The sequence below is a fragment of the Bombina bombina genome, chromosome 8 (genome assembly GCF_027579735.1).
Source record: "Bombina bombina isolate aBomBom1 chromosome 8, aBomBom1.pri, whole genome shotgun sequence".
In the NCBI taxonomy this organism is placed as follows: Eukaryota; Metazoa; Chordata; class Amphibia; order Anura; family Bombinatoridae; genus Bombina; species Bombina bombina.
Genome location: NC_069506.1, coordinates 194,159,866 through 194,187,142, shown reverse-complemented (window position 1 = coordinate 194,187,142; position 27,277 = coordinate 194,159,866). Strand labels below are relative to the sequence as shown.

Here is a 27,277-nt window from a genome sequence, read left to right as displayed (position 1 = left end):
GTCAGAAGCAACGCTACTATCTGTCAAACTTGAAGGACCGTGTTACTGTTCCATGGCATAGATTCCAGTAAGATCGTTTCATTTTACTTTCATTGTGGATGTAATGTAAATGATAGAAGACAGGGTCTCAGTGGGACTCCTTTATCTTTATGGAATAAGGGGTTAGTATCTTGAGCAGGGTTATTGAGCGGTGGGGGACTTTAACCATGTTTGTTATGTGATTCTGTCTGCTTATATGTAGAAATGTTGGGGCTCATTACTATTACGGAACGTACAATTTTTTAGAGCTACGCAGTTCTTGTGGACTGGCACGCTTTTCTTTGGTCTACATGTCGCACCTCGTGACCGGGCGTGGTCACGTTTTCATTCTCTATTTCTGTATAGTGACCGAGTGGCAGTGGAGAGGAACTGTTTCTCTACTTGTCTGGATCATAGGAGGTGGTGAGTGTCCCAGCCATTGGGGTGTGAGGTGCCAGTTATTTTTGTCCAAATTTTTCTGGTCAAGTTATGGAGGATTCTGATTTTTCTGAGGAGGATTTCTCTGACTCAGATTATGTTTCCTGCTTAGATTGTATGGAGGCCCGGGTAATTCGGCCCAATCATTTATGTTCTGTATGCCATAATAGAGTGCTCTTTTCTCCCTCTGGGGAGAGATTGGAGACCGCTGAGCCGTCCGCCTCTGAGGATTCTGTGTCCCGTGATGTGCGTTCCCTGAAATTTTCTGTTCCTATGCAAGCAGTTGTCCCAAATTCCATTACCCTTTCTCCGGAAGGAGGTTTATTTCCACCATAGGTTTCTGCTCGGTTGCGCATGGCCATATTAGTGACATTGGCGCATTTACAGCTTCTTGAGGGCCAGCAAAGAGCTTATCCGTGTCCTCTTTACCTGGGGGGTCTTTCCTCTGGGGGAGCGGTTCCCTCTGAGGCTTCAGGGGGACAGCCGGCAGGATCGGCGCCTTCAGATGCCCCGACGGAGATGAGTTTTGCCTTTAGAGTCAGTCTGACGTGCCTGCATATATTGCTGCAGCTACTGGAGGCTTGGGAGGATTTTAGTCTTCATTTGCATCTGGATCCTCAGTCTTCTGATTTTGATGGCGAACAGCGCTAGACGAGGGGAGGGATGTGGATCATACTCCTGACTGTCTTTTGCTTGTGTATCTAATCCCAGTCTGAGCTCTTGTCCCTCACAGGCTGGCCCTGTCAGTATTTCTTTTTCTTTGCAAAGCTCGAGACTGTTGTAGACTTTTCCTTTTAGGAAACTTTTTTTCTTCTCTGGGATTTTTGATAGTAGCGATTTTCTGGTCGCGATGGTTGTTACTTCCGGCGGAAGTCACACACACAAAAAAAGTTGAGACAAAGTTTAAGCCTCAGAGCTTATTTGTCTGTCATTTGTCTGTTTTTGTTAAGTCTAGCCCTGCTTGGGTTTAGAACTTTCAGTTCGCCCTTGAACAGTTCAGTTGTACCCTGGTTGGGTACTAGTTCACTCTTTTCTTTTGAGGTTATATCTGACATTTTGTATCCTTGACAACAGGCTGGTCCTGTTTGGGTACTAAGTTGACTTACCTCTTGTTACGAGGTTGTCCTTTCTTGTTTCTACAAGTTATAGGAGGCCCTTCTATCCTAGATATCCGGCTGGCCCTACTTTATTTCATCTTAGTGGGGCATCCAATGTTTTTCTTACATGGCCTTACCTGACATTTAAGTATTTGATATTAGCGTTTTGTCCCTGCATAGCTTGCATGGTTTCCTGGGATTCCGAATTCTGCTATGGCAGTGTGTTTATAGTTCCTGACTCCTGAGGTCCTTTGGATAGGAGCTAGAGTCCTCCCTTCCGAATGGGGTTGGGTTCGGATAATTGCATGGAGATCTCAAGTACCTGGTGTAGGGGGCGATTATTCCCCCCTATGGGTACTCCTTGTGGAGTGGATTGTCCGGTTTTCAGATCTCTTTCACCAGTGTTTCTCTCCTCTTTTTTGAGGATTGCTATGCTTTTTGCTTCCCCTTGCATTTTTGGGGTAGGACTTTCGGTCATCTGGTTGTGGAGGCTAGATTCTTAGAGACTGTTTTTGTCCTTGCAGTCTCCCCTTTTTTGATCCTATATATTTGGGGATCTGGGGGATTGTTATGCAGTCTCTCTTGCCGTCAAACGATAGGAGTTTTTAGGATGCTCGTTCATCGTTAATTCCTTAAGCTGTAGGTTTTCTGAGGGTTGATCCAGACTGGATCTTTAGAGACTGTCATATTCTCTCAATCATGGAGTTCTGATCTCTTTTGGGGCTGAGTGGACAGCCACTGGGATACATCATGAGAGATCAAAGTACAAGACCCCATGGGGGTATGGCATGCATCATTTTCAGTGCAAATTTCATTTCCAGGTAACTTTGTGGTTGTTCCGCAAGGTTTTTTGGTCTTGATTCGGCACCTAGTTTTGGGGGTCTGTTTTTTTAACCTAGTCCATGTCTTTGACTTGGCATTTTGGTTACTCTGTTTTCAAGATTTTAATTGTCTTGGATCTGTCCGGCGTTCAGTAGCAGGCTTGTTTTTCCCGGTCATGGGGACATCTCCTTCTGGGCCGGTACTTTTATCTCTTATGGAGAGATGGAGAAAGTTTTTCCTGGGAATTTCTTTACTGGAATATTTCTGGGTTTCTTCGTTTTCCTTCTATTTGGAACGATCTGGTCTACTGCGCCTATCCAGTTCGCTCCTCCTGAGGTAGTTTTCCTCATCTGACTCTAGGAGTTCAGTGGGTCGAGGGTTTCTTTTGTTTGCAGTGTACCCTCCCTTCGGGTTTCTGAGGGGTGACGAGGATAGGTGTCCTGGATCCCGAGTTAGTCTCTCTGGGTGTCAGTGCCTCCTTCCTGCTTCTTTTCCTTAGGAACTTGTGGTTGGAGATTCATTATCTGATCTCTGGGCTTTGTCAATGCTGGGACTTTTTGATCTCTCTTTTCCTTGTGACGTTGACAGTCGCTTCGGTGATAGGACTGTTCGATCAGAGTAGGGGTCAGGAATTCTGACTGCTCTGTTTGGGCATCGACCACGTATCTTGCCTCCTGCAGTTGATTCGGGAACCTTCCCTTAGCGGGTAGTTGGTTCTTCTTTATTGGTCAAGGTGTTGTCCTTCCTTACCCCATTTTCTAGTAGGGGAGGAGTTGGTCCGCCCTGCTTTCTGAGTTTTTCTCTTGTTTCTTTCCAGGAATGTCCTGGTGCAAGTTTGCTAGCTATTCAGTTGGCTAGTTACTATGTTTTGACGTTTAGTCTGACTGCCTATCCGACTGCAGCCTGCGGCTTTCGTTTGTGGCGTAAATGGATGTTACTATTCCGTTCTTGTTATGCTCCCGGGGTTTTTTATGACCTACAGGTGTTCATTTTATCTGTGCTAGTTAGCTGTCTATGGTAAGGTAGTCTTTTTCTACCTTTTGTACCTTCTGGAACTTCGGTTCTGGTTAAGGTTTTACATTGGTTCCTTTTGGATCCATGTAGGAGGTGATGTGGAATTTTTCATTTCTTTGCTCTCCTCAGTCGGTAGAATATTTTCTACAGGACTTTGTCCTCTTGCAGCCTGGTAGCCTCTTTTTTTCAAGTTATGCTAGGGGCTTCTCTCTCTGTTTTGTCCTTGAATCTTTGGGGACTGTTTCTGGAGGTTCTTTAGGACCTTCTTTCAGTTAGGGAGAATGTGGTGTTGGAGTTTGTTTGTTGTTTCCCTTACCATTGTTCATGGAGAGGTTTTTGTTTGTGTGCTTCTAGAGAGTGGGACTTTTATCTCCTCAGAGGTTTTTGTGCTCAGTGGAGTACTGAATTATGAGTGATCTCTAACTGGGATCGTTATGGTTCTATTTGATGGGTAGTTACCTTGTCCTCTTTCCATATTTTTGTTCTTCCTGCTTTTATTGAAGTAGTTTTTTTATCGGGAATCCGGGTTGTGTCAGGCTGTGGTGCCATCAGGTTGGGCCGCCGTTTTTGTTCCCGCCCGTTTTTTATTCAGTGTCCTCTATAAGCTTGGGTATTGATTTCCCAAAAGTAATCAATGCAGCTGTGGACTCTCCCCGTTTTAAGAAGAAAAACTTAAATTATGCTTACCTGATAATTTTCTTTTCTTCTGTACAGGGAGAGTCCACAGCTCCCCGCCCGTTTTTTTCTGTGGGCGGCCTTAAATTCTTTTCTATTCGTTCTTCTGGCACCTTTTTTCACCCTAATATTTCTCCTACTGTTCCTTGTTCCCTTGGCAGAATGACTGGCTGGCTTTGGCTGGGGTGTCTTTGCCTCCTCCCAAAAGTAATGAATGCAGTTGTAGACTCTCCCCGTACAGAAGAAAAGAAAATGATCAGGTGAGCATAATTTAAGTTATTTCTTCGTTCAGGAATCCAATAGACTGAAAATCTGAGTCTTCACTTAGAAAACTATTCTCTCAGACAGCCCTTCTTTAGCTTAGACCTGCATGGCCGCAGCTTCATCCTTTTGTTATGATTCTCTCTCAGACGGTTTCGGACCAATTTTGTGATGCAGTTTTTGACATCATTAAGATTGATGTAAAGAACATGTCTATTGCAGTGTTAAGGAGAAGTCTTATGGCTTAAATCTTGGTGAGAGAATATGGTCTCTAAGAATTGACTGACGATTCCTTTGAAGGAATCCAAATTCGATTCAATTATTAAGATGGTTACTGTAGGGGGCGGAGCCAACTTCTGAAGCAGCATTAAGCGTCTTGGTGAAGCTCCTGGTCTCAGTTCTATTAATATGATATTCTTAAATAATTAGCCAGCTAATATTGAACTATTTGAGCAAAGATAACAAGGGCATAACACTGGTGAGACTTTGAAGTTGATTGCTGACTGCATACTTAACCTACGCTAGTCAGGAAGCCACGCAGGCCTATCTTCACATGGTCCTATAAAGATCTAATCCGCAAGTCTAGCTTGCCGCGTGTCTAGGGCTACCTCATAGTCTCCCCCCATCATTCTGGGTTACAAAGTAGAGTATTTCTACTATAAAAACCAACACCTCTTTCACTTTTATAAAAGAACCATCCATCCTGTCAACAATATTTTAACACACCTCAAAAGCGGAGAGCTGGCTCTGAATATGGAGGCCTTAGACAAATGGGAACGCAGAATAATACAGCTTATGGAAAACCACAATCAAACCTTACAGATCGAGCTTTACAATCTCCTCATAGCTAGAAGACCCACAGAAAGCACCTTACCCGTATAACTGAATAACTGATCATACAGGGAATAACTGATCATACAGCAAGATGAGATAACTTAGGAGGCTTTTCCTGATCCTGTGAAGAAGAAAAATGCTACCGCATCTGATCATTACCACACTGCAGCGATCATTTTCAAAAACTCCAAAGGGGACTCTACTGAAAATGCAGAACCGGTCTTTCTTAAGCGGTTAAGGCTTGTTGCCAACTCCTGACTCCTACCAGTCCTAAGAATTTAGCCACATGGGAGCTACACTCTACTCCTAAGAAGGGGAGATATTCAAATCTCGTCCGATCTGTAAAAAATCCTGGAGGGCCGTGGCAATGCCCGGATCTCTTGCACTCCAAGTCGCTAGTTCTAGATCTCCCTTTTGAATGGCATGCAACATGGAGGATCCTCAGGGAATCTGATTTTTGGCTCCAGATATTATCTCTCATAGTTGGAAGCATTACCGAGGGACCCTGGCTATCGCTGAGATTTGCTACAATGGTTCAGTCCAAAGTTGGAATTGGCTGAACGCTTATTACAGCACACAGATATCAGCAGTATAAAGAGTACAGAAACATACTGAAAATTGACACAGCCTGTTATAAGAATCTATTACCCACTATGCTACCTCTCTACTGGTACGTTTAGATCTTATTCCTTAAAGGCAATTTATCCGCTTTTAATTTCCCTCTGAATAGATTAACTTATGCCCTAATGATGGCAACTGAGGACTTTGATATTACCTGTTATGTTAATTATTTATCTGTTTATACATAAAAGTTAAATTATATGTAGCTGTCTATATACTGTTTACATTTGTCCACCTTACCATGTCTCTATGTTACTATATGTCACCCCTATAGAGGTCCAAAATTCAGATAAGTTATGTGCATGATCTCCTGTTTAAAAGTGTATTTGTATAGGAGAAGAGCTGATAGACACATATGTTACGGTTCCCTTTCTTCTAGATCTGTATGCTTATTATAATTAGCACATATTTGTGGCTACCTATTTTTTTTTTTTATTTTATTTTTTTTTGCAGAGGCATTTTACTTATCCTTACAGTTTATATCAATATATGGGGACAGTTATTGATTTTTTTATAATGATATTTAACTTGGCGTATTAGAACTAAGACAGACCCAGTATATCTGCCACATTACAGAGTCTTCCCTCTTTATCCTTCCTGGTTGTGCTGTCAGCGGCCGAGACAGCATGGCACTTATATCTTTAAAATAGGAAGGTTTATTGCCTCTACTAGGGGTCTTTGTTAAGGAATAAAAGCTGAGACTAGTTAGCTTGGTAGCTAGCCACAATAACTATACATAAATAGCATACATATTTTGATCACGCAGCATGTATATGTCTTATACATAAATTGCATAACAACATTCTCTTCCCTAATAATTTTAACCATGGATAAGATAAGAAACAGTGACAAGTTTATGGTAACTAGCCTTAGGGCCAAGACAGCTGAGCCATCTTTTTTATTAGCATCCTCATATAGTAGATCACCTAAACATATTACATTAGCTCTTTTGCCTTAATATGTACCTGTTGGCCTATTCAATACAGAACCAAAGGGAAATATAATTAACACTTTGTCCCATTAAGATCTTGCCTTCCAATTTGGACCAATTTGTAACTTTTAAAAATATAAAATATTTATCGATTGTCAGCAATCCGCAATTTACTCCTGGTATCTCCCAGAAAGTCTTTAGATGTTGGACCGAAAATGGCCTGAAAGATGTACATCAAATGATTTCTGAAAATGGTAACATTTTGTCTTCTCAGCTATTTCTATCTCATTATAATCTCCCCAATTCAAATTTGTTTGCTTATTTTCAACTAAGGCATTACATAAATAGTTTACAATGCAAAAGAGACTTCAATGGTTGGTTTAATATAAATTTCTGTGTTCAAAAATGTATGACAGGCAGTTCATATATTTCTCTACTTTATGATATTATGCTGGCTAAACAAAGCCAAAATCATATTTGCAAAGTATTTCATTTTTGGGAACACTTTTTCTTTCCTAAGATATGGAGAGTCCACAACATCATTCAATTACTAGTGGGAATATCACTCCTGGCCAGCAGGAGGAGGCAAAGAGCACCACAGCAAAGCTGTTAAGTGTCACTCCCCTACCCATAATCCCAAGTCATTCTCTTTGCCTCTGTCAATGGAGGAGGTGAAGTTTGGAGTCTGAAGAAATTAATTCCTTTTTCGGGTACTTTTCCATGCAAGCAAGTATTTGGGTTTAGCCGAGTCCACGTCAATCTCTTCAGTAGAGTAGTGGTGGCTTTTAAGCAGTTAAGAAGTTGTGAGATAGTCCTTGCTTTGTTTCCTAGCACATTGCTGCCCATGGTACAGAAAGCCAGGGTTGGTTACTCTGTTCTTTCTTTTTCTACAGGTGTCTGTAAGGAGTATGTGTCCTTTCACGCCTTGTGAGCTGTCTTCCTGCCGGACAGACTGCAAGTAAGTGCTTTTGTCTTCTACGTCTTGGAGACTTGCACTTCAGAAGAATGTCATATGCAGTAGATGGGGACATTTTTAAAATCCTTTATACAGGATTTTCTTTGGCAGTGGGCAGGCACATTATGTATGTTGAGACTTGGGATTAATCTTCCCTTTTTTTGGAAGTTTTTCCTCTTTGGGACAATTTTGTTGAAATACTGTATTAGTATGTGTGGCTAATGTTTTATACAGTTATTTATGTATAAACTTAAAATTTGGCAGTTTGTTTTGTTTGCTTGCTTAGCTAGAACAGGCTAACTGACAGACTGCTTGAGCATTTGTGTAAATTAAGATCCAGTGTTGTAGGCAGAGGGAAACGCGCACCTTTCTCCAACATAGGTGTGTCCGGTCCACGGCGTCATCCTTACTTGTGGGATATTCTCTTCCCCAACAGGAAATGGCAAAGAGCCCAGCAAAGCTGGTCACATGATCCCTCCTAGGCTCCGCCTACCCCAGTCATTCTCTTTGCCGTTGTACAGGCAACATCTCCACGGAGATGGCTTAGAGTTTTTTAGTGTTTAACTGTAGTTTTTATTATTCAATCAAGAGTTTGTTATTTTAAAATAGTGCTGGTATGTACTATTTACTCTGAAACAGAAAAGAGATGAAGATTTCTGTTTGTATGAGGAAAATTATTTTAGCAACCGTTACTAAAATCCATGGCTGTTCCACACAGGACTGTTGAGAGGAATTAACTTCAGTTGGGGGAACAGTGAGCAGTCTTTTGCTGCTTGAGGTATGACACATTCTAACAAGACGATGTAATGCTGGAAGCTGTCATTTTCCCTATGGGATCCGGTAAGCCATTTTTATTCAGACAGTAAATAAGGGCTTCACAAGGGCTTATTAAGACTGTAGACATTTTCTGGGCTAAATCGATTCATATATTACACATATTTAGCCTTGAGGAATCATTTAATCTGGGTATTTTTGTTAAATAATATCGGCAGGCACTGTTTTAGACACCTTATTCTCTAGGGGCTTTCCCTAATCATAGGCAGAGCCTCATTTTCGTGCCGGTATTGCGCACTTGTTTTTGAGAAGCATGACATGCAGTCGCATGTGTGAGGAGCTCTGATACATAGAAAAGACTTTCTGAAGGCGTCATTTGGTATCGTATTCCCCTTTGGGCTTGGTTGGGTCTCAGCAAAGCAGATACCAGGGACTGTAAAGGGGTTAAAGTTAAAAACGGCTCCGGTTCCGTTATTTTAAGGGTTAAAGCTTCCAAATTTGGTGTGCAATACTTTTAAGACATTCCTTCATACTTTTTCGCAATTGCAGTAATAAAGTGTGTTCAGTTTAAAATTTAAAGTGACAGTAACGGTTTTATTTTAAAACGTTTTTTGTACTTTGTTATCAAGTTTATGCCTGTTTAACATGTCTGAACTACCAGATAGACTGTGTTCTGAATGTGGGGAAGCCAAGGTTCCTTCTCATTTAAATAAATGTGATTTATGTGACACTGAAAATGATGCCCAAGATGATTCCTCAAGTGAGGGGAGTAAGCATGGTACTGCATCATTCCCTCCTTCGTCTACACGAGTCTTGCCCACTCAGGAGGCCCCTAGTACATCTAGCGCGCCAATACTCCTTACTATGCAACAATTAACGGCTGTAATGGATAATTCTATCAAAAACATTTTAGCCAAAATGCCCACTTATCAGCGTAAGCGCGACTGCTCTGTTTTAGATACTGAAGAGCATGAGGACGCTGATGATAATGGTTCTGAAATGCCCCTACACCAGTCTGAGGGGGCCAGGGAGGTTTTGTCTGAGGGAGAAATTTCAGATTCAGGGAAAATTTCTCAACAAGCTGAACCCGATGTGATTACATTTAAATTTAAGTTGGAGCATCTCCGCGCTCTGCTTAAGGAGGTATTATCCACTCTGGATGATTGTGAGAATTTGATCATCCCAGAGAAACTATGTAAAATGGACAAGTTCTTAGAGGTCCCGGGGCTCCCAGAAGCTTTTCCTATACCCAAGCGGGTGGCGGACGTTGTAAATAAAGAATGGGAAAGGCCCGGTATACCTTTCGTCCCTCCCCCCATATTTAAAAAATTGTTTCCTATGGTCGACCCTAGAAAGGACTTATGGCAGACTGTCCCCAAGGTCGAGGGAGCGGTTTCTACTTTAAACAAACGCACCACTATACCCATAGAAGATAGTTGTGCTTTCAAAGATCCTATGGATAAAAAATTAGAAGGTTTGCTTAAAAAGATGTTTGTTCAGCAAGGTTACCTTCTACAACCAATTTCATGCATTGTCCCTGTCACTACTGCCGCGTGTTTCTGGTTCGATGAGCTAGTAAAGGCGATCGATAGTGATTCTCCTCCTTATGAGGAGATTATGGACAGAATCCGTGCTCTCAAATTGGCTAATTCTTTCACCCTAGACGCCACTTTGCAATTGGCTAGGTTAGCGGCGAAGAATTCTGGGTTTGCTATTGTGGCGCGTAGAGCGCTTTGGTTGAAATCTTGGTCAGCGGATGCGTCTTCCAAGAACAAACTCCTTAACATTCCTTTCAAGGGGAAAACGCTGTTTGGCCCTGACTTGAAAGAGATTATCTCTGATATCACTGGGGGTAAGGGCCACGCCCTTCCTCAGGATAGGTCTTTCAAGGCCAAAAATAAACCTAATTTTCGTCCCTTTCGTAGAAACGGACCAGCCCCAAGTGCTACGTCCTCTAAGCAAGAGGGTAATACTTCTCAAGCCAAGCCAGCCTGGAGACCAATGCAAGGCTGGAACAAGGGAAAGCAGGCCAAGAAACCTGCCACTGCTACCAAGACAGCATGAAATGTTGGCCCCCGATCCGGGACCGGATCTGGTGGGGGGCAGACTCTCTCTCTTCGCTCAGGCTTGGGCAAGAGATGTTCTGGATCCTTGGGCACTAGAAATAGTCTCCCAAGGTTATCTTCTGGAATTCAAGGGGCTTCCCCCAAGGGGGAGGTTCCACAGGTCTCAATTGTCTTCAGACCACATAAAGAGACAGGCATTCTTACATTGTGTAGAAGACCTGTTAAAAATGGGAGTGATTCATCCTGTTCCATTAGGAGAACAAGGGATGGGGTTCTACTCCAATCTGTTCATAGTTCCCAAAAAAGAGGGAACGTTCAGACCAATCTTAGATCTCAAGATCTTAAACAAGTTTCTCAAGGTTCCATCGTTCAAAATGGAAACCATTCGAACAATTCTTCCTTCCATCCAGGAAGGTCAATTCATGACCACGGTGGATTTAAAGGATGCGTATCTACATATTCCTATCCACAAGGAACATCATCGGTTCCTAAGGTTCGCATTCCTGGACAAGCATTACCAGTTCGTGGCGCTTCCTTTCGGATTAGCCACTGCTCCAAGGATTTTCACAAAGGTACTAGGGTCCCTTCTAGCGGTGCTAAGACCAAGGGGCATTGCAGTAGTACCTTACTTGGACGACATTCTGATTCAAGCGTCGTCCCTTCCTCAAGCAAAGGCTCACACGGACATAGTCCTGGCCTTTCTCAGATCTCACGGATGGAAAGTGAACGTGGAAAAGAGTTCTCTATCTCCGTCGACAAGGGTTCCCTTCTTGGGAACAATAATAGACTCCTTAGAAATGAGGATTTTTCTGACAGAGGCCAGAAAAACAAAACTTCTAAACTCTTGTCAAACACTTCATTCCGTTCCTCTTCCTTCCATAGCGCAGTGCATGGAAGTAATAGGTTTGATGGTAGCGGCAATGGACATAGTTCCTTTTGCGCGCATTCATCTAAGACCATTACAACTGTGCATGCTCAGTCAGTGGAATGGGGACTATACAGACTTGTCTCCGAAGATACAAGTAAATCAGAGGACCAGAGACTCACTCCGTTGGTGGCTGTCCCTGGACAACCTGTCACAAGGGATGACCTTCCGCAGACCAGAGTGGGTCATTGTCACGACCGACGCCAGTCTGATGGGCTGGGGCGCGGTCTGGGGATCCCTGAAAGCTCAGGGTCTTTGGTCTCGGGAAGAATCTCTTCTACCGATAAATATTCTGGAACTGAGAGCGATATTCAATGCTCTCAAGGCTTGGCCTCAGCTAGCAAAGGCCAAGTTCATACGGTTTCAATCAGACAACATGACGACTGTTGCGTACATCAACCATCAGGGGGGAACAAGGAGTTCCCTGGCGATGGAAGAAGTGACCAAAATCATTCAATGGGCGGAGACTCACTCCTGCCACCTGTCTGCAATCCACATCCCAGGAGTGGAAAATTGGGAAGCGGATTTTCTGAGTCGTCAGACATTACATCCGGGGGAGTGGGAACTCCATCCGGAAATCTTTGCCCAAATTACTCAACTGTGGGGCATTCCAGACATGGATCTGATGGCCTCTCGTCAGATCTTCAAGGTTCCTTGCTACGGGTCCAGATCCAGGGATCCCAAGGCGACTCTAGTAGATGCACTAGTAGCACCTTGGACCTTCAAACTAGCTTATGTATTCCCGCCGTTTCCTCTCATCCCCAGGCTGGTAGCCAGGATCAATCAGGAGAGGGCGTCGGTGATCTTGATAGCTCCTGCGTGGCCACGCAGGACTTGGTATGCAGATCTGGTGAATATGTCATCGGCTCCACCATGGAAGCTACCTTTGAGACGAGACCTTCTTGTTCAAGGTCCGTTCGAACATCCGAATCTGGTCTCACTCCAGCTGACTGCTTGGAGATTGAACGCTTGATCTTATCAAAACGAGGGTTCTCAGATTCTGTTATTGATACTCTTGTTCAGGCCAGAAAGCCTGTAACTAGAAAAATTTACCACAAAATATGGAAAAAATATATCTGTTGGTGTGAATCTAAAGGATTCCCTTGGGACAAGGTAAAGATTCCTAAGATTCTATCCTTTCTTCAAGAAGGATTGGAGAAAGGATTATCTGCAAGTTCCTTGAAGGGACAGATTTCTGCCTTGTCTGTGTTACTTCACAAAAAACTGGCAGCTGTGCCAGATGTTCAAGCCTTTGTTCAGGCTCTGGTTAGAATCAAGCCTGTTTACAAACCTTTGACTCCTCCTTGGAGTCTCAACTTAGTTCTTTCAGTTCTTCAGGGGGTTCCGTTTGAACCCTTACATTCCGTTGATATTAAGTTATTATCTTGGAAAGTTTTGTTTTTGGTTGCAATTTCTTCTGCTAGAAGAGTTTCAGAATTATCTGCTCTGCAGTGTTCTCCTCCTTATCTGGTGTTCCATGCAGATAAGGTGGTTTTACGTACTAAACCTGGTTTTCTTCCAAAAGTTGTTTCTAACAAAAACATTAACCAGGAGATAGTCGTGCCTTCTTTGTGTCCGAAACCAGTTTCGAAGAAGGAACGTTTGTTGCACAATTTGGATGTTGTTCGCGCTCTAAAATTCTATTTAGATGCTACAAAGGATTTTAGACAAACATCTTCCTTGTTTGTTGTTTATTCTGGTAAAAGGAGAGGTCAAAAAGCAACTTCTACCTCTCTCTCTTTTTGGATTAAAAGCATCATCAGATTGGCTTACGAGACTGCCGGACGGCAGCCTCCTGAAAGAATCACAGCTCATTCCACTAGGGCCGTGGCTTCCACATGGGCCTTCAAGAACGAGGCTTCTGTTGATCAGATATGTAGGGCAGCGACTTGGTCTTCACTGCACACTTTTACCAAATTTTACAAGTTTGATACTTTTGCTTCTTCTGAGGCTATTTTTGGGAGAAAGGTTTTGCAAGCCGTGGTGCCTTCCATTTAGGTGACCTGATTTGCTCCCTCCCTTCATCCGTGTCCTAAAGCTTTGGTATTGGTTCCCACAAGTAAGGATGACGCCGTGGACCGGACACACCTATGTTGGAGAAAACAGAATTTATGTTTACCTGATAAATTACTTTCTCCAACGGTGTGTCCGGTCCACGGCCCGCCCTGGTTTTTTAATCAGGTCTGATAATTTATTTTCTTTAACTACAGTCACCACGGTATCATATGGTTTCTCCTATGCAAATATTCCTCCTTAACGTCGGTCGAATGACTGGGGTAGGCGGAGCCTAGGAGGGATCATGTGACCAGCTTTGCTGGGCTCTTTGCCATTTCCTGTTGGGGAAGAGAATATCCCACAAGTAAGGATGACGCCGTGGACCGGACACACCGTTGGAGAAAGTAATTTATCAGGTAAACATAAATTCTGTTTTTACTTGCTGTGTAGTTTCCTCTCTCTGCCGGTCATGTGACTTCTCTCTGCTGTCGGATATCGTCGGAGTCATTGAAATCTTCAGTGTCAATCTACTATATGATCGTTTTAGAGACTTCTGGCAGCAAAATTGTGTATAAGTGTTACGGTAAGGCACCTCAGCCTGTCTGAGGTGTAGGGGGCCTGATTGGTTTAATATTTTAAAGAATTTTTGCATAAGGTTAAGCGGCTGTGGTATTAAAAATTCTTAAAGTGACAGTGTATTTAAAAAAATTCTAGAATTTGGGGAATTTTTTATTTAGTATTATGGACATGGACCAAGACTCTGTGTCTTTTGACAAATGTTATGCCTTGATGCACAAATTGTTTTGCCTATGCAATTCTGTGCTGCATGCTTAGCTAGAACACTTTCAATTTAAAGATAAATTGTTGCCCTCTGAACCCAATGTCTCTCAGGATGATGCTGTTCAGGCAATGGCACAGCTTTCTCCTCAAACGTCCCAAGCCTCTGGCTTCACATACAGTGCCCTGCAGTTCCTCTCAGCCTCCTGGAGTTTATTTGCCTGCAGATTTTGCTGCCCAGGTATCTTCTGTGGTATCTGCGGCATTATCTGCTTTTCCTATGCTGGGAAAACGCAAGAGGAAAATGAGATATTCAGATACTAAGGTTTCTGTTCCACCTACTGCTACGCAGGTTGCCCTTCCTCATAAGTCGGATGAGGAGGATACGTCGGTAGCCTCTGAGGGTAAAATCTCAGATTCGTACAGTATTATTCCTTCATCTGAAACTGAAGAAATAAACTTCAGGTTTAAGCTTGAACACCTTTGTGTACTGTTAAAGGAGTTATTGGCTACTTTGGACGATTCCGATACTGCTGTCGTTGTCAACCCTAAGAAGTCTAGTAAACTTAATACATACTATGATGTTCCTTCCTCTGTGGAAGTTTTTTTCTGTCCCAGACCATGTGACAGAGATTATTTCACAGGAATGGGAGAAGCCAGGGATTCCTTTCTCCCCGTCTCCTGTATTTAAAAAGATGTTTCCTGTTGCTGACTCCATTAAAGATTCTTGGTGCACAGTGCCTAAAGTAGAAGGAGCTATTTCTACTCTGGTTAAGAGAACTGCGATCCCTATAGAGGATAGTTGCTCCTTTAAGGATCCCATGGACAAAAGCTGGAAACTTATTTGAAGATGATGTATGTTCATCAAGGTTTTCAATTTCAACCTGCAGTTTGTATTGCCACAGTAGCAAGTGCGGCATCTCATTGGTGCAACGCCTTGTCTGAATCTATTTTAGTTGAAACTCCGTTGGAGGAGATACAAGATAGGATTAAGGCTCTCAAACTAGCCAACACTTTATTTCTGATGCTAACATGCAAGTTATTAGACTGGGAGCCAAGATGTCTGGCTTCACCTCAGCTGAGTCTAAGTCACCATGAAGGGTCGGCCCCCGGTCCATGATCAGATCAAGTGCGGGGCAGGCTTTCCCTGTTTTGTCAAGCGTGGAGACGAGATGTCCCAGATCCTTGGTCTGGTGACATAGTATCTGAGGGTTACAAAATAGAATTCAAAACTTTCCCTCCCAGAGGCAGATTCCACCTCTCAAGATTATCTGCAGACCAGTTAAAAAGAGAGGCATTCTTGAACTGCGTTCAGGACCTTTCCTCCTTGGGAGTGATTGTTCCAGTTCCAGTAAGGGAACAGGGTCTAGGATTCTATTCAAATCCGTTTGTGGTTCCCAAATACGAGGGAACCTTTCGACCCATTTTAGACCTAAAGTGTCTCAACAATTTCTCAGAGTACCGTCCTTCAAAATGGAAACCATTTTCTTCTATTCTTCCTTTGGTCCAAGAGGGTCAGTTCATGACAACCATAGACCTGAAGAACACATATCTTCATGTTCCCATCCACAGGGATCATCACAAGTTACTGAGATTCGCCTATATAGACAAACACTTTCAGTTTGTGGCTCTTCCGTTTGGCCTTGCCACAGCTCCTAGAATTTTCTCAAAGGTACTGGGGGCTCTCTTGGTCAGTCAGTGATCAGGTGTCGGGGAATTGCAATGGCGCCCTACCTGGACGACATATTGGTTCAGGCGCCATCTTTTCAACAAGCAAACTCTCATACAGAGATCTTGTTGTCTTTTCCACGTTCCCACAGATGGAAAGTGAATTTGGAGAAGAGTTCCCTTGTTCCAGCTACAAGGGTGGTTTACTTAGGAACCATAATAGATTCCCTATCTATGAAAATTTTTCTGACGGAGGTCAGAAAATCCAAGATTCTTGCCTCTCTCTTCAGTCTACTGTTCTGCCATCAGTAGCTCAATGTATGGAGGTAATTGGTCTGATGGTCGCTTCTATGGACATCATTCCCTTTGCTTGATTCCATTTGAGAGCTCCGCAGTTATGCATGCTCAGACAATGGAACGGAGGCCATTCAGGTCTGTCTCAGAGGATAGATCTAGACCAGTCGATAAGAGACTCTCTCCCATGGTGGCTTGCTCCCATGGTGGCTGGGGAGCAGTCTGGGACTCGTTAAAGGCTCAGGGACTATGAACTCAGAGGGGAGTCTGCTCTCCCAATAAACATCTTGGAGCTGAGAGCGATTAACAATGCTCTGATAGCTTGGCCTCAATTGTCCTTAGCCCAGTTTATCAGGTTCCAGTCGGACGACATCACCTCAGTGGCTTACATCAACCACCAGGGAGGAACTCGGAGTTCCTTAGCAATGAAGGAGGTGGCTTGGATTATTCAGTGGGGGGAAGCTCACAATTGTTGTCTTTCTGCCATCCACATTTCAGGAGTGGACACCTGGGAAGCGGATTACCTGAGCAGACAGACATTTCATCCCGGGAGTGGCCTCTCCATCCGGAGGTGTTCTACAGGTTAACCCCTCAAGTGGGGGGGACCGGAGTTTGATCTGATGGCATCTCGGCAGAACACTAAGCTTCCAAGGTAGGGTTCAAGGTCAAGAGATCCTCAGGCCGCTCTGATAGATGCTCTAGCGGTTCTTTGGGTTTTCAGTCTAGCATACCCGTTTCCTCAGTTTGCGCTCCTTCCACAAATCCATTGCTCGTATCAATCAGGAGAGAGCGTCAGTAATTCTAATAGCTCCTGCATGGCCTCACAGGATCTGGTATGCAGATCTAGTGAAGATGTCATCTCTGCCACCTTGGAGGTTGCCTCTGAGGAAGGACCTTCTAACTCAGGGTCCTTTCCTCCTTCCACATTTCGTTTCTCGGAAGCTGACTGCTTGGAGATTGAACGCTTAGTTCTGCCTAAGCGTTGGTTTTCTGAGTCGGTCATTGAGACTATGCTACAGGTTCGCAAGCTTGTTACTCTTAAAATTTACCATAAGATATGGTGTAAATACCTTTATTGGTGTGAATCCAAAGGCTACTCTTGGAGTAGGGTTAGGATTCCTAAGATTTTGTCCTTTCTCCAGGAAGGTCTGGAGAAAGGGTTGTCATTCATTCAGTTCACTGAAAGGTCAGATTTCTGCTTTATCTATTCTTTTACATAAGCGTCTAGCAGATGTGCCAGATGTTCAATCATTTTGTCAGGCCCTGGTCAGAATCAGGCTTGTTAAACCTGTTGCGCCTCCTTGGAGCCTTAACCTTGTTCTTAAAGTTTTGCAGCAGACTCAGTTTGAGCCAATGCATTCTATAGATATTAAGTTATTTTGGAAGGTTTTGTTTCTTATTGCTATCTCTTCTGCTCAGAGAGTTTCGGAACTCTCGGCTTTGCAGTGTGATGATTCGCCTTACCTTATCTTTCATGCAGATAAGGCGGTTCTTCGTACTGTTTGGGTTTTCTTCCGAAAGTGGTTTCGGATAGAAATATTAACCAGGAAATTGTTGTTCCTTCTCTCTGTCCCAATCCTCCTTTTTTTAAAAAAAAAATCTTTATTTATTCAAAGAACATACATCATTTCCATCACTGTGCATGAATCCTAACATCAAAGATTAATAAGGAACATCTGTTGCACAATTTGGATGTTGTGTGTACTCTAAAATTCTACCTACAGGCGACTAAGGATTATCGCCAGTCTTCTGCCCAGTTTGTTTGTTTTTCATAAAGAGCGTAAGGGTCAGAAGGCTACTTCTACTTCTCTTTCCCTCTGGTTGAGAAGTATGATTGGTTTTGCTTATGAGATAGCAGCTTCCTGAGAGAATTACAGCTCATTCCACTAGGGTTGTCTCCTCTTCTTGGGCTTTCAAGGCTGAACTTGGTCCTCTTTGCGTACTTTTTCCAAATTTGATACTTTGGGAGAAAGGTTCTTCAAACAGTGGTGCCTTCTATTTAGGTCTGCCTGTCTTGTTCTCCCTCCCTGTTCATTCTGTATCCTCTAGCTTGGATATTGGTTCCCACTAGTAATTGAATGACGTAGTGGATTCTCCATATCTTAGGAAAAAAACAAAATGTATGCTTACCTGATAAATTTCTTTCTTTCCCAATATGGAGAGTCCAAGACCCCACCCTTTATTAAGACAGTTATTTTTGACTAAACCTCAGGCACCTCTACACCTTTGTGTTATTCCTTTTCCATTTCCCTTTGGTCAAATGACTGGGGATTATGGGTATGGAAGTGACACTTTGCTGTGGTGCTCTTGGTCTCCTCCTGCTGGCCAGGAGTGATATTCCCACTAGTAATTAGAATGACGTTATAAATAAAAGTATAAAAAAAATTAACACTTTATACCCCTATATACTTAAACATCCCTCTACATCCTCCTCGGTTATGTTTTCAGTTTATAATACTTCACTATGGCTAACATCCAACTTTCAGACCAGGTCCACTAGGGGTTCTTCTAGCATGTCTCCCAATTTATTTATTTAAGGTTCTTGTAACACTAAAGTGGATGGTGGAAATTTAAAAACTCAATAAACTAGAGGTTTGAGAAGCTTACACGTTGTGCTCCTACAGTCCCACTTCCCCATTTTACCCCGTTTAGCTATTTCTTTAGATTAGGTGACCCATAAGTGGCCACATCGTATTATCAGGGGTGTAAATTCACATCTTATATTTCTAACATTCACCAGGGGAATATCATATATCAAGAAAAAATAGGGTCACCATATGGGACCTAAGAATGGTCCCCTCCTGTTTCATATTACCAGCTAAAGCTTTATATATTCTACGGAGAGGTCCAAGAGTGGCCTCATGAGCCATTTAATGGGTTTACAATTGGAGAGGCAAACAATGTGCACACTAAATTAATTTGCCATATAATTATGTATTGTACATCTATCCTGACTTTTTTTCTTTTTGGCTATAGACATTTAAATAATTTTGACGGTTGTCTATTGTTTATTGACATTTATTGTTTGTATGCCTTTAAAGGGACACTAAACCCAGAAAAAAGTAATCTCTAATTGCCATATAAATATATTGCTATTGTTCTGTAATTTACATTGCGTTGCTTATGTTTGCCCATTATGAGAAATCAGATTCCAAAAATGTATTGAATTCCAAACCCACCAACGGCCAATAACTTATCATCCTCAAATCGAGAGCGATAACCCAGGTTATCAAGATGGTGGATTCTTGCCGATATGCGCATGTGCGAAACCCCCTACTCGTCATATCATACGTCACTGCAACTAAACCTGCAGAGATAAGGAGCAGTGAAACAGTATACAGTTTCTATTGCTAACAAGCCGTATTCAGCGAGAACAGGACAAACTATGTAATAGATTGTCCTGTTCAAAGCGCTTGCGTTATTCCTGTATCGGATATGCGCATGCGCGGAACGGCAAATAGAAATGCGCATTGTGACGACATGGCCGTTTAATGAGATGCATGAATTCAGAATAGTATTGGAAAGTTATCTGTATAGTGCACAGCCCATTTTTGAGGGTTTGATAATATGACGTCATCACAGAAAATAAAGCTGAGCTTTTATAATGTTCAGAAACTTCGTTGGACAGTATAAATAGATATGTGATGATATAAAAACGTGTAGGATATGATATTGATGGTCAGTTGATGCAACAAAAACAAAAGTTTTGGAATCCTTTAATTGAACCCTTATAAAAACTATTAAAAAAAAAAAGATGGTTACTGGAGGAAAAGTAGCCTTTCTCCCTCAGGATAAGAAATCTAAAGGGAAGTACAGACAAGGAAATCGTTTTCGTTCCTTTTGCTCCCCTAAATATCAAAAGTCCTCTACCAACCAAAAGTCTGACACCTACAAAACAAGAACAGACAGACCAAAAAGTCCAATTACAAACAGAAATCTGCATGAATGGACAGCCCTTTGTCCAGAATATATTCTGGTAGGGGAGCAGATTGATTCAGCTTCAGAAGTCCTGGTCTCACTCAGTTCAGGATCCCTGGGTTAGCAACATCATATCCCAGGGTTATCATCTAGGTTTTCAGACCAGACCTCCTTGGGAATGGATTAATCTGTCTCACGTTCCAAAAGATCTTGTAAAGGCAGCTGCCTTTTGTCCAATTTGTTCAGGATTTAGAGGAAATGGAAGTGATTCAAACAAAGCCAATATCTCAACAGGGACAGGGTTCCTACTCCAACCTATTCATTTTCCCAAAGAAGGAGGGCACCTAATGACCTATCCTGGACTTAAAGACTCTGAACAAATTGTTTGTTTACTTCCTTCATAATGGATATTATCCATACAATATTTCCTCTGATTCAGAAAGGCCAATTTATGACAACCATAGACTTAAAGGATGCTTATCTACACATCCCAATTCACAGGGGCCATTACTAGTTTCTAAGATTTGCGTTTCTCAACAATTAAGGGATCTCCATTGTTCCTTATTTGGACAATATTTTGTTTCAGGCTCCATCTCTTTCTCTGGCTGCTGCTTATACCCACAGAAAGGACAAAGTAGGGGAAATGAGGTGCTTACAAAAACTGCTGCCAGAAACTATTAATAACGTAAAAAAAATGAAATGGACGGGTTTGTGGTTTCTTACCACCATGAAAGAAATTAATTTATCAGGTAAGAGTAAATTTAGTTTTCTTTCATGTAAGTGGCAAGAGTCCATGCTACTGATGTATGGGATAAACATTCCTACCATGAGGGGGCAAAGTTTCCCAAACCTCAAAATGCCTATAAATACACCTCCCACCACACACATACCTCAGTTTTACAAACGTTGCCACACTGTGGAGGTGGTGAAGCAAGATGTGCTTGATTTTCTTCTGTTAAAGGCGCTTCTAAGCATTTTGAAGCCCAATTCCTCTGAGTACATTGTTTGTCAGAGGGATGTGAAGGGAGTATTGCCTGTTAATTAAGTGGTTTCACCCATGGGAAATCCTTTCAAAGGCTCTCTGTAATCGGTCGCAGGGATTAATTCCTTACCTCCCTTTTCAGATCGACGATATACTCTTTTACCATTACCTTTGCTGATATTTTTCAGTACGGGTTTGGCTATCTGCTATATGTGGATGGGTATCTTCCGGTAAGTATGTATCATTTTTTTAAGACACTCTTAGCTATGTTTGGCGCTTTATGTTATAAAGTTTTAAATATATAATTTGCTTATATTTGCCAAGAGTCAGGTCTATGTATATTTCCCTTTTCTGCAGACTATCAGTTTCAGTATGGAGAAGTTTATTTTTTATCTCTTACCTGGGGTTTCAGATTTTTTCATTTGACTTCATTTTCCAAATTTTCGCGGACAAACTAGGCTCGCGAGGACGCAAAATGCAGTTTTTTATGGCTATACAAAGAGAGATAAGAAGCGCCTCACTTGCAACCCTGTGTGCTGTTTAAAAGAATAATCTCACAATTACTCAAGACTTATGTACAAAAAAAGGAGGAATAAACAGCGCTTAGTCTGTATCTAAATACAGATTTGCTAGGGGTGTACATCAATTTAAGTAAAAGAGGATGGGAGACTTGGATGTCAATAAATACAATTTATTATTGTTATATAAAACCTATAATAAACAATTTACCATAGGAAAATAGAAAAAAAATAAAAAATACGTGTACTTCAATAATCTAAAAAATTAAAACTGTAAAGATAGGACGTCTCCACCACAACTCTTTATGATATATAAGTTAATACCACTTCTGCATATTACTCAAAACCACCTTTAGAATATTAGCCCTGGTTAGGCCATGCGCATATCAGATACAGTTCATCTGAGACAAATCCAAATTGTATCAATCCACCTTAAATACTAGAGCTTCCAATTTGTATCAGATTGTAACAGTCCACCTTAAATGTAATAACTTCGATGTATTGTTGCAAATCCAAGTGAAACTTGCAAACTGCTTCACCACCAATGTCCCATTCAGACTTATATAGACAATAATAAAAGAGCTGGTGCAATCTGCTTTCCAGATAATATGCAAACGTTCACAGATATTATATTTGCAAGATGTGTAGCGGGTTTGAGCTCTGAGGCCGTTTAACAATAAAAGTTCAATACGTTATTGATATAACTAGTGGGTATACTTTACCGGTCCCCTTGCCGTTCGATTTATGGCGCTGATCGTACAGTTTCTCTGCGGTCTAGCCTTGGACCAGTCAGCCTCCAATCTTACCTCTGACCTCTTTGGTGTATTCTTATCCCGGTTGCTCTTAATGTGAGTCTTTACCGCTTTGGTCTCTCCAGGTGTTAGATATTTTCTGGGGCTACCGGTTTCTTCTCCACTTCCACTTTTAATATATATCAATCCGCTCTAAGCCTCTGTAAGTGATGAAGTCCTGTCCGTAATCTTTGTTAGAAACTCTGCACAGAGTATCGATGCTGGCTCACAAAACCAGATGGAATGCTTTCAGAGATTGAGTATTCTCTCTTTACCCTTGAGTAAACATCTACGCGTTTCACCTAAGTGTAGGCTTTGTACACTTTAGCAGTCTTGACAAAGATAATAAGTGTAGGTAGGTGGCGGCGACGTTGGGGGGGGCAGATTAGGGGGTAATAAATATAATATAGGTGTCTGCGATGTTAGGGGCAGCGGATTAGGGGTTCATAGCTATAATGTAGGTGGCGTTGATGTCCGGTCAGAAGATTAGGGGTTAAAAAATTTAATTATAGGGTTTGCGATGTGGGGGGGCCTCGGTTTAGGGGTTCATAGGTAGTTTATGGGTGTTAGTGTACTTTATAGCACAGTAGTTAAAGGGACAGTTCACCCAAAAAAAATCTCCCCTTTAAATTATTCCCAATGATCCTTTTAACCTGCTAGAGTGTATTAAATTGGTTACAAGTAGCTCCTTTACTACTATTTCAGCATTTGAAATAGCTGATTTAGCCTGTGGTATCGCCACCTACACTGAACAAATTAATACTGGAGTATAGGCTATTGAATAGCCGAAGTATACACAGCCAGCAGATGAGATTGCACTCTCAGTGGGATGCAGGATAGTTAAGTAATAAAATGATCATTTTCCATTGTTCTCTCTATGTATTGAGCTTTGGTGTTCCAGCCAAATAAAAGATAAGCAAGCAAGTCTGTTTACACAAACTTAGAACATAATGAGATCTGATATCACCTTTAAGTTCAACCCATTGTAATAGACTGTGGTTTCAAAGCAAAAAATCAGCTACTTCATATACACAAATAAGCATGAAAATGGAATTTCTCAAATATTTTATACTCTGCAGTTGGTATAACAAGTCATTTAAAATACATTAATGGAAAAACAATTTTACAGTGTACTGTCCCTTTAAGAGCTTTATGTTCCGGCGTTAACCCATAAACCTCTTAACTACTGACTTTTTTTTGCGGTTGGAGTCTTGTCGGTAGAGGCTCTACCGCTCACTTCTTACAAGACTCGTAATACCAGCATTAGGCAAATCCCATAGAAAAGATAGGATACGCAATTGACGCAAGGGGATTTGCGGTAGCCTCGAGTTGCGGAAAGAAAGTGAGCGGTAGACCCTTTCCTGCCTGACTCTAAATACCAGCGGGCGTTAAAAAGCAGCGTTAGGACCCCTTAACGCTGCTTTTTAACCCTAACGCAGAACTCTAAATCTAGGCGTATGTTTTATTATTATGTTTTTAAACTTATTTGTAGACGGAAAAGCTTTCCATTGTGAAACTTCCTAATGAAACTTTGGTGTAATTTAATAATATGTAAACACTACATTGATTTTCTCTGCAAAAAAAATGTCTTTGTGTTAACATCAATTTCCTATTGTCTTCTACAGGATTCTCACCGATTTGGCAAACACATTCGGGGAGCTCTTCTGGATATTTTGGCCTTGTTCAATCTTAATACAAAATAGGCTGTTTTCATCTTACAAAAAAACTCTACACAAAGAACATCTGTAGATTACATAAGGAGAAGGAAGAAAAACAAATAAATCATTGCAGCCTAAAGGGACCATTTGGTAGTTTATCATCCAGAATGCATATGTACTGAACTCAATGCATACCAATGCACTGCCTTACATGCGCAAACAAATAGGTTTTATACATTACTATAGTAGTACAATCACAAATTCAGAAAGTCAGTACTAAACCAGCTTAATTTTGTTCATAGGCACATAATATACAATAACACATACATGCAGGGACTATAATATGACTAAACGCACATGTGCACTGTCCTTTTAAAGAATTGTAATGTGAACTTCTAATGCAAGATGCAGAATTTGTGCACATTCCTTGTTCCTTTTAAACTAAGGAAAAATGGCAGTAGCTGTTCTTAAACACTCAAATGATAGATTCTGTAAAGCATAATTGTAAAGAATATAAAAGAAAGAACACTGAAACCCTGACCTCAGGGGTGCCAACATAGATTGTTTACACAACTAGGTAGGAGGCTGAGGTATAATTTTAAATGCTTCATGAATATTGTGTTGAGTGCTAAGTCAAGAATAACCTAATATAAGATGTGATTGTAAGAGTTATTTGTGAGCTGGTGCCTTACCTGGTTACATTTTGATTTTAGTGCTCTCAATGAAAAAAAGCCCAGGTTTTAAATACTTGCCAAATTTTAACAGGCGCCTGAGTAATGCATTTTAGTAAAGGAACAGGATCCTGTTTGTTAAAAAAAAGTTATTTGTTTTTATTTGCTGCTATTTGTATGTTGGCTTCATTTATTTCATATTTGTTTTCTCCAGTATTCTTTAAAATATGTTCTGGCTTTGTTCTATAAAATTTGATTCTAGTTAGCGGATACTTTTATTGTAATTATTTTTTTTATTGGTTTAGTTAAATCTTAAAATATTACAATGCTCTGTTTACTCTTCCCAAATTACATTGCTACCCTGTAGTACTTTGAATGCACCTAAGAACTGTATATACATCATTAGGTGTTTGCAGGTGACTTTAAAAAAACAACATAAAATATTGTGTAGTTTCATAGCATATATTACACTTCATTGATTTAACAAAATAAATCTCAATCACCTTGAAATAGCTAAGCAGAAGACTCTGTGTGGAGTATATTTAAACCACTTTGGTGAATCATTCTTTTTGATGGTAGAAAGCAAATGAATACATTTTACTACAAAACATCTCAAAATGAATGTCTTGTTGAATATCCAGGTGCATCTTAAGTTCTAAGGAACTTTGTGCATTAAGAATTAAAAGCTATGCATTTAGGCTACAGGAAGGGTACAGAGTCATTATTTATTATGAATAACTTAGTTGTATAAAACATTTATCTGTGCCTGTTTTTGGTTGCGATTTTCATTGTTTCCATGTTCTTTGTTTGCTATTTCTGTAATGCACATGTAGCTAAATGTACCAATTCTCTGTGCCTCACTGAAAATTATTTTGTTGTATAGAGACATAGAAGTGACACATTGTTTATTGCATAATGACCAGATGTGGCAGTAGAGTCACTTAAAACTTAAATCACTTAACAGGTGCATTTTTTTTATTTACTAAAAACCCAGTCCTGCGTGTTATAGCCAAAGGCTTTATTATCAGAGCTGAGTTGCTTGTTCCCAGAATAAATATAGGGGGCTGTAAATTATGGCAGTCTACAGTCAAATCTCACCAAAGAAGGGGACAAGACATTTTTTGTGCAATAGTCCAATAAATATCTGCAGAATATGCTTCTTTCTTCTGTTATGTGTGATCAGTCCACGGGTCATCATTACTTCTGGGATATAACTCCTCCCCAACAGGAAATGCAAGAGGATTCACCCAGCAGAGCTGCATATAGCTCCTCCCCTCTACGTCAGTCCCAGTCATTCTCTTGCACCCAACGACTAGATAGGATGTGTGAGAGGACTATGGTGATTATACTTAGTTTTTATGACTTCAATCAAAAGTTTGTTATTTTACAATAGCACCGGAGCGTGTTATTACTTCTCTGGCAGAGTTTGAGGAAGAATCTACCAGAGTTTTTTACTATGATTTTAACCGGAGTAGTTAAGATCATATTGCTGTTCTCGGCCATCTGAGGGAGGTAAAAGCTTCAGATCAGGGGACAGCGGGCAGATGAATCTGCATTGAGGTATGTAGCAGTTTTTATTTTCTGAATGGAATTGATGAGAAAATCCTGCCATACCGTTATAATGACATGTATGTATACACTTCAGTATTCTGGGGATGGTATTTCACCGGAACTACTCTGTTAAAAGTCACTAATCCTTTTAATAAGTATTTATCATGTTAAACATTTTTGCTGGAATGTAGAATCGTTTACATTTCTGAGGTACTGAGTGAATAAATATTTGGGCATTATTTTCCACTTGGCAGTTGTTTGGTTTTAATTGTGACAGTTTCGTTTCTCTTCACTGCTGTGTGTGAGGGGGAGGGGCCGTTTTTGGCGCTCTTTGCTACGCATCAAAAAATTCCAGTCAGTTACTCTTATATTTCCTGCATGATCCGGTTCATCTCTGACAGATCTCAGGGGTCTTCAAACCTCTTTGGAGGGAGGTAGATTCTCTCAGCAGAGCTGTGAGAATTTTATATTGACTGTGAATAAAAACGTTGCTCTGTAATTTTTATGTCAAATTTAATTATTGTTATTTTACTAATGGAAAAGTTGTTTTAAAGTTTGATGCTATAACTGTTTTTCAGTTCATTATTTCAACTGTCATTTAATCGTTTAGTACCTCTTTGAGGCACAGTACGTTTTTTGCTAAAAAAGATTATAACCAAGTTGCAAGTTTATTGCTAGTGTGTTAAACATGTCTGACTCAGAGGAAGATATCTGTGTCATTTGTTCCAATGCCAAGGTGGAGCCCAATAGAAATTTATGTACTAACTGTATTGATGCTACTTTAAATAAAAGTCAATCTGTACAATTTGAACAAATTTCACCAAACAGCGAGGGGAGAGTTATGCCGACTAACTCGCCTCACGCGGCAGTACCTGCATCTCCCGCCCGGGAGGTGCGTGATATTATGGCGCCTAGTACATCTGGGCGGCCATTACAGATAACATTACAAGATATGGCTACTGTTATGACTGAAGTTTTGTCTAAATTACCAGAACTAAGAGGCAAGCGTGATCACTCTGGGGT

The 27,277-nt window shown here is 41.2% G+C and overlaps 1 protein-coding gene across 1 annotated transcript in view; it reads left to right on the top strand.

The window, feature by feature from the left end:
* The window catches only part of LOC128638699 (carnitine O-palmitoyltransferase 1, liver isoform), a 525,225-nt gene extending 500,005 nt beyond the window's left edge, over positions 1-25,220 (top strand). The window contains exon 19 of the mRNA XM_053690821.1: positions 24,000-25,220. Within this exon, the coding sequence (XP_053546796.1) occupies positions 24,000-24,077 (78 nt within the window). The 3' untranslated portion in view covers positions 24,078-25,220. The remainder of the gene's footprint in view (positions 1-23,999) is intronic.
* Positions 25,221-27,277: the final 2,057 nt, after the last annotated feature.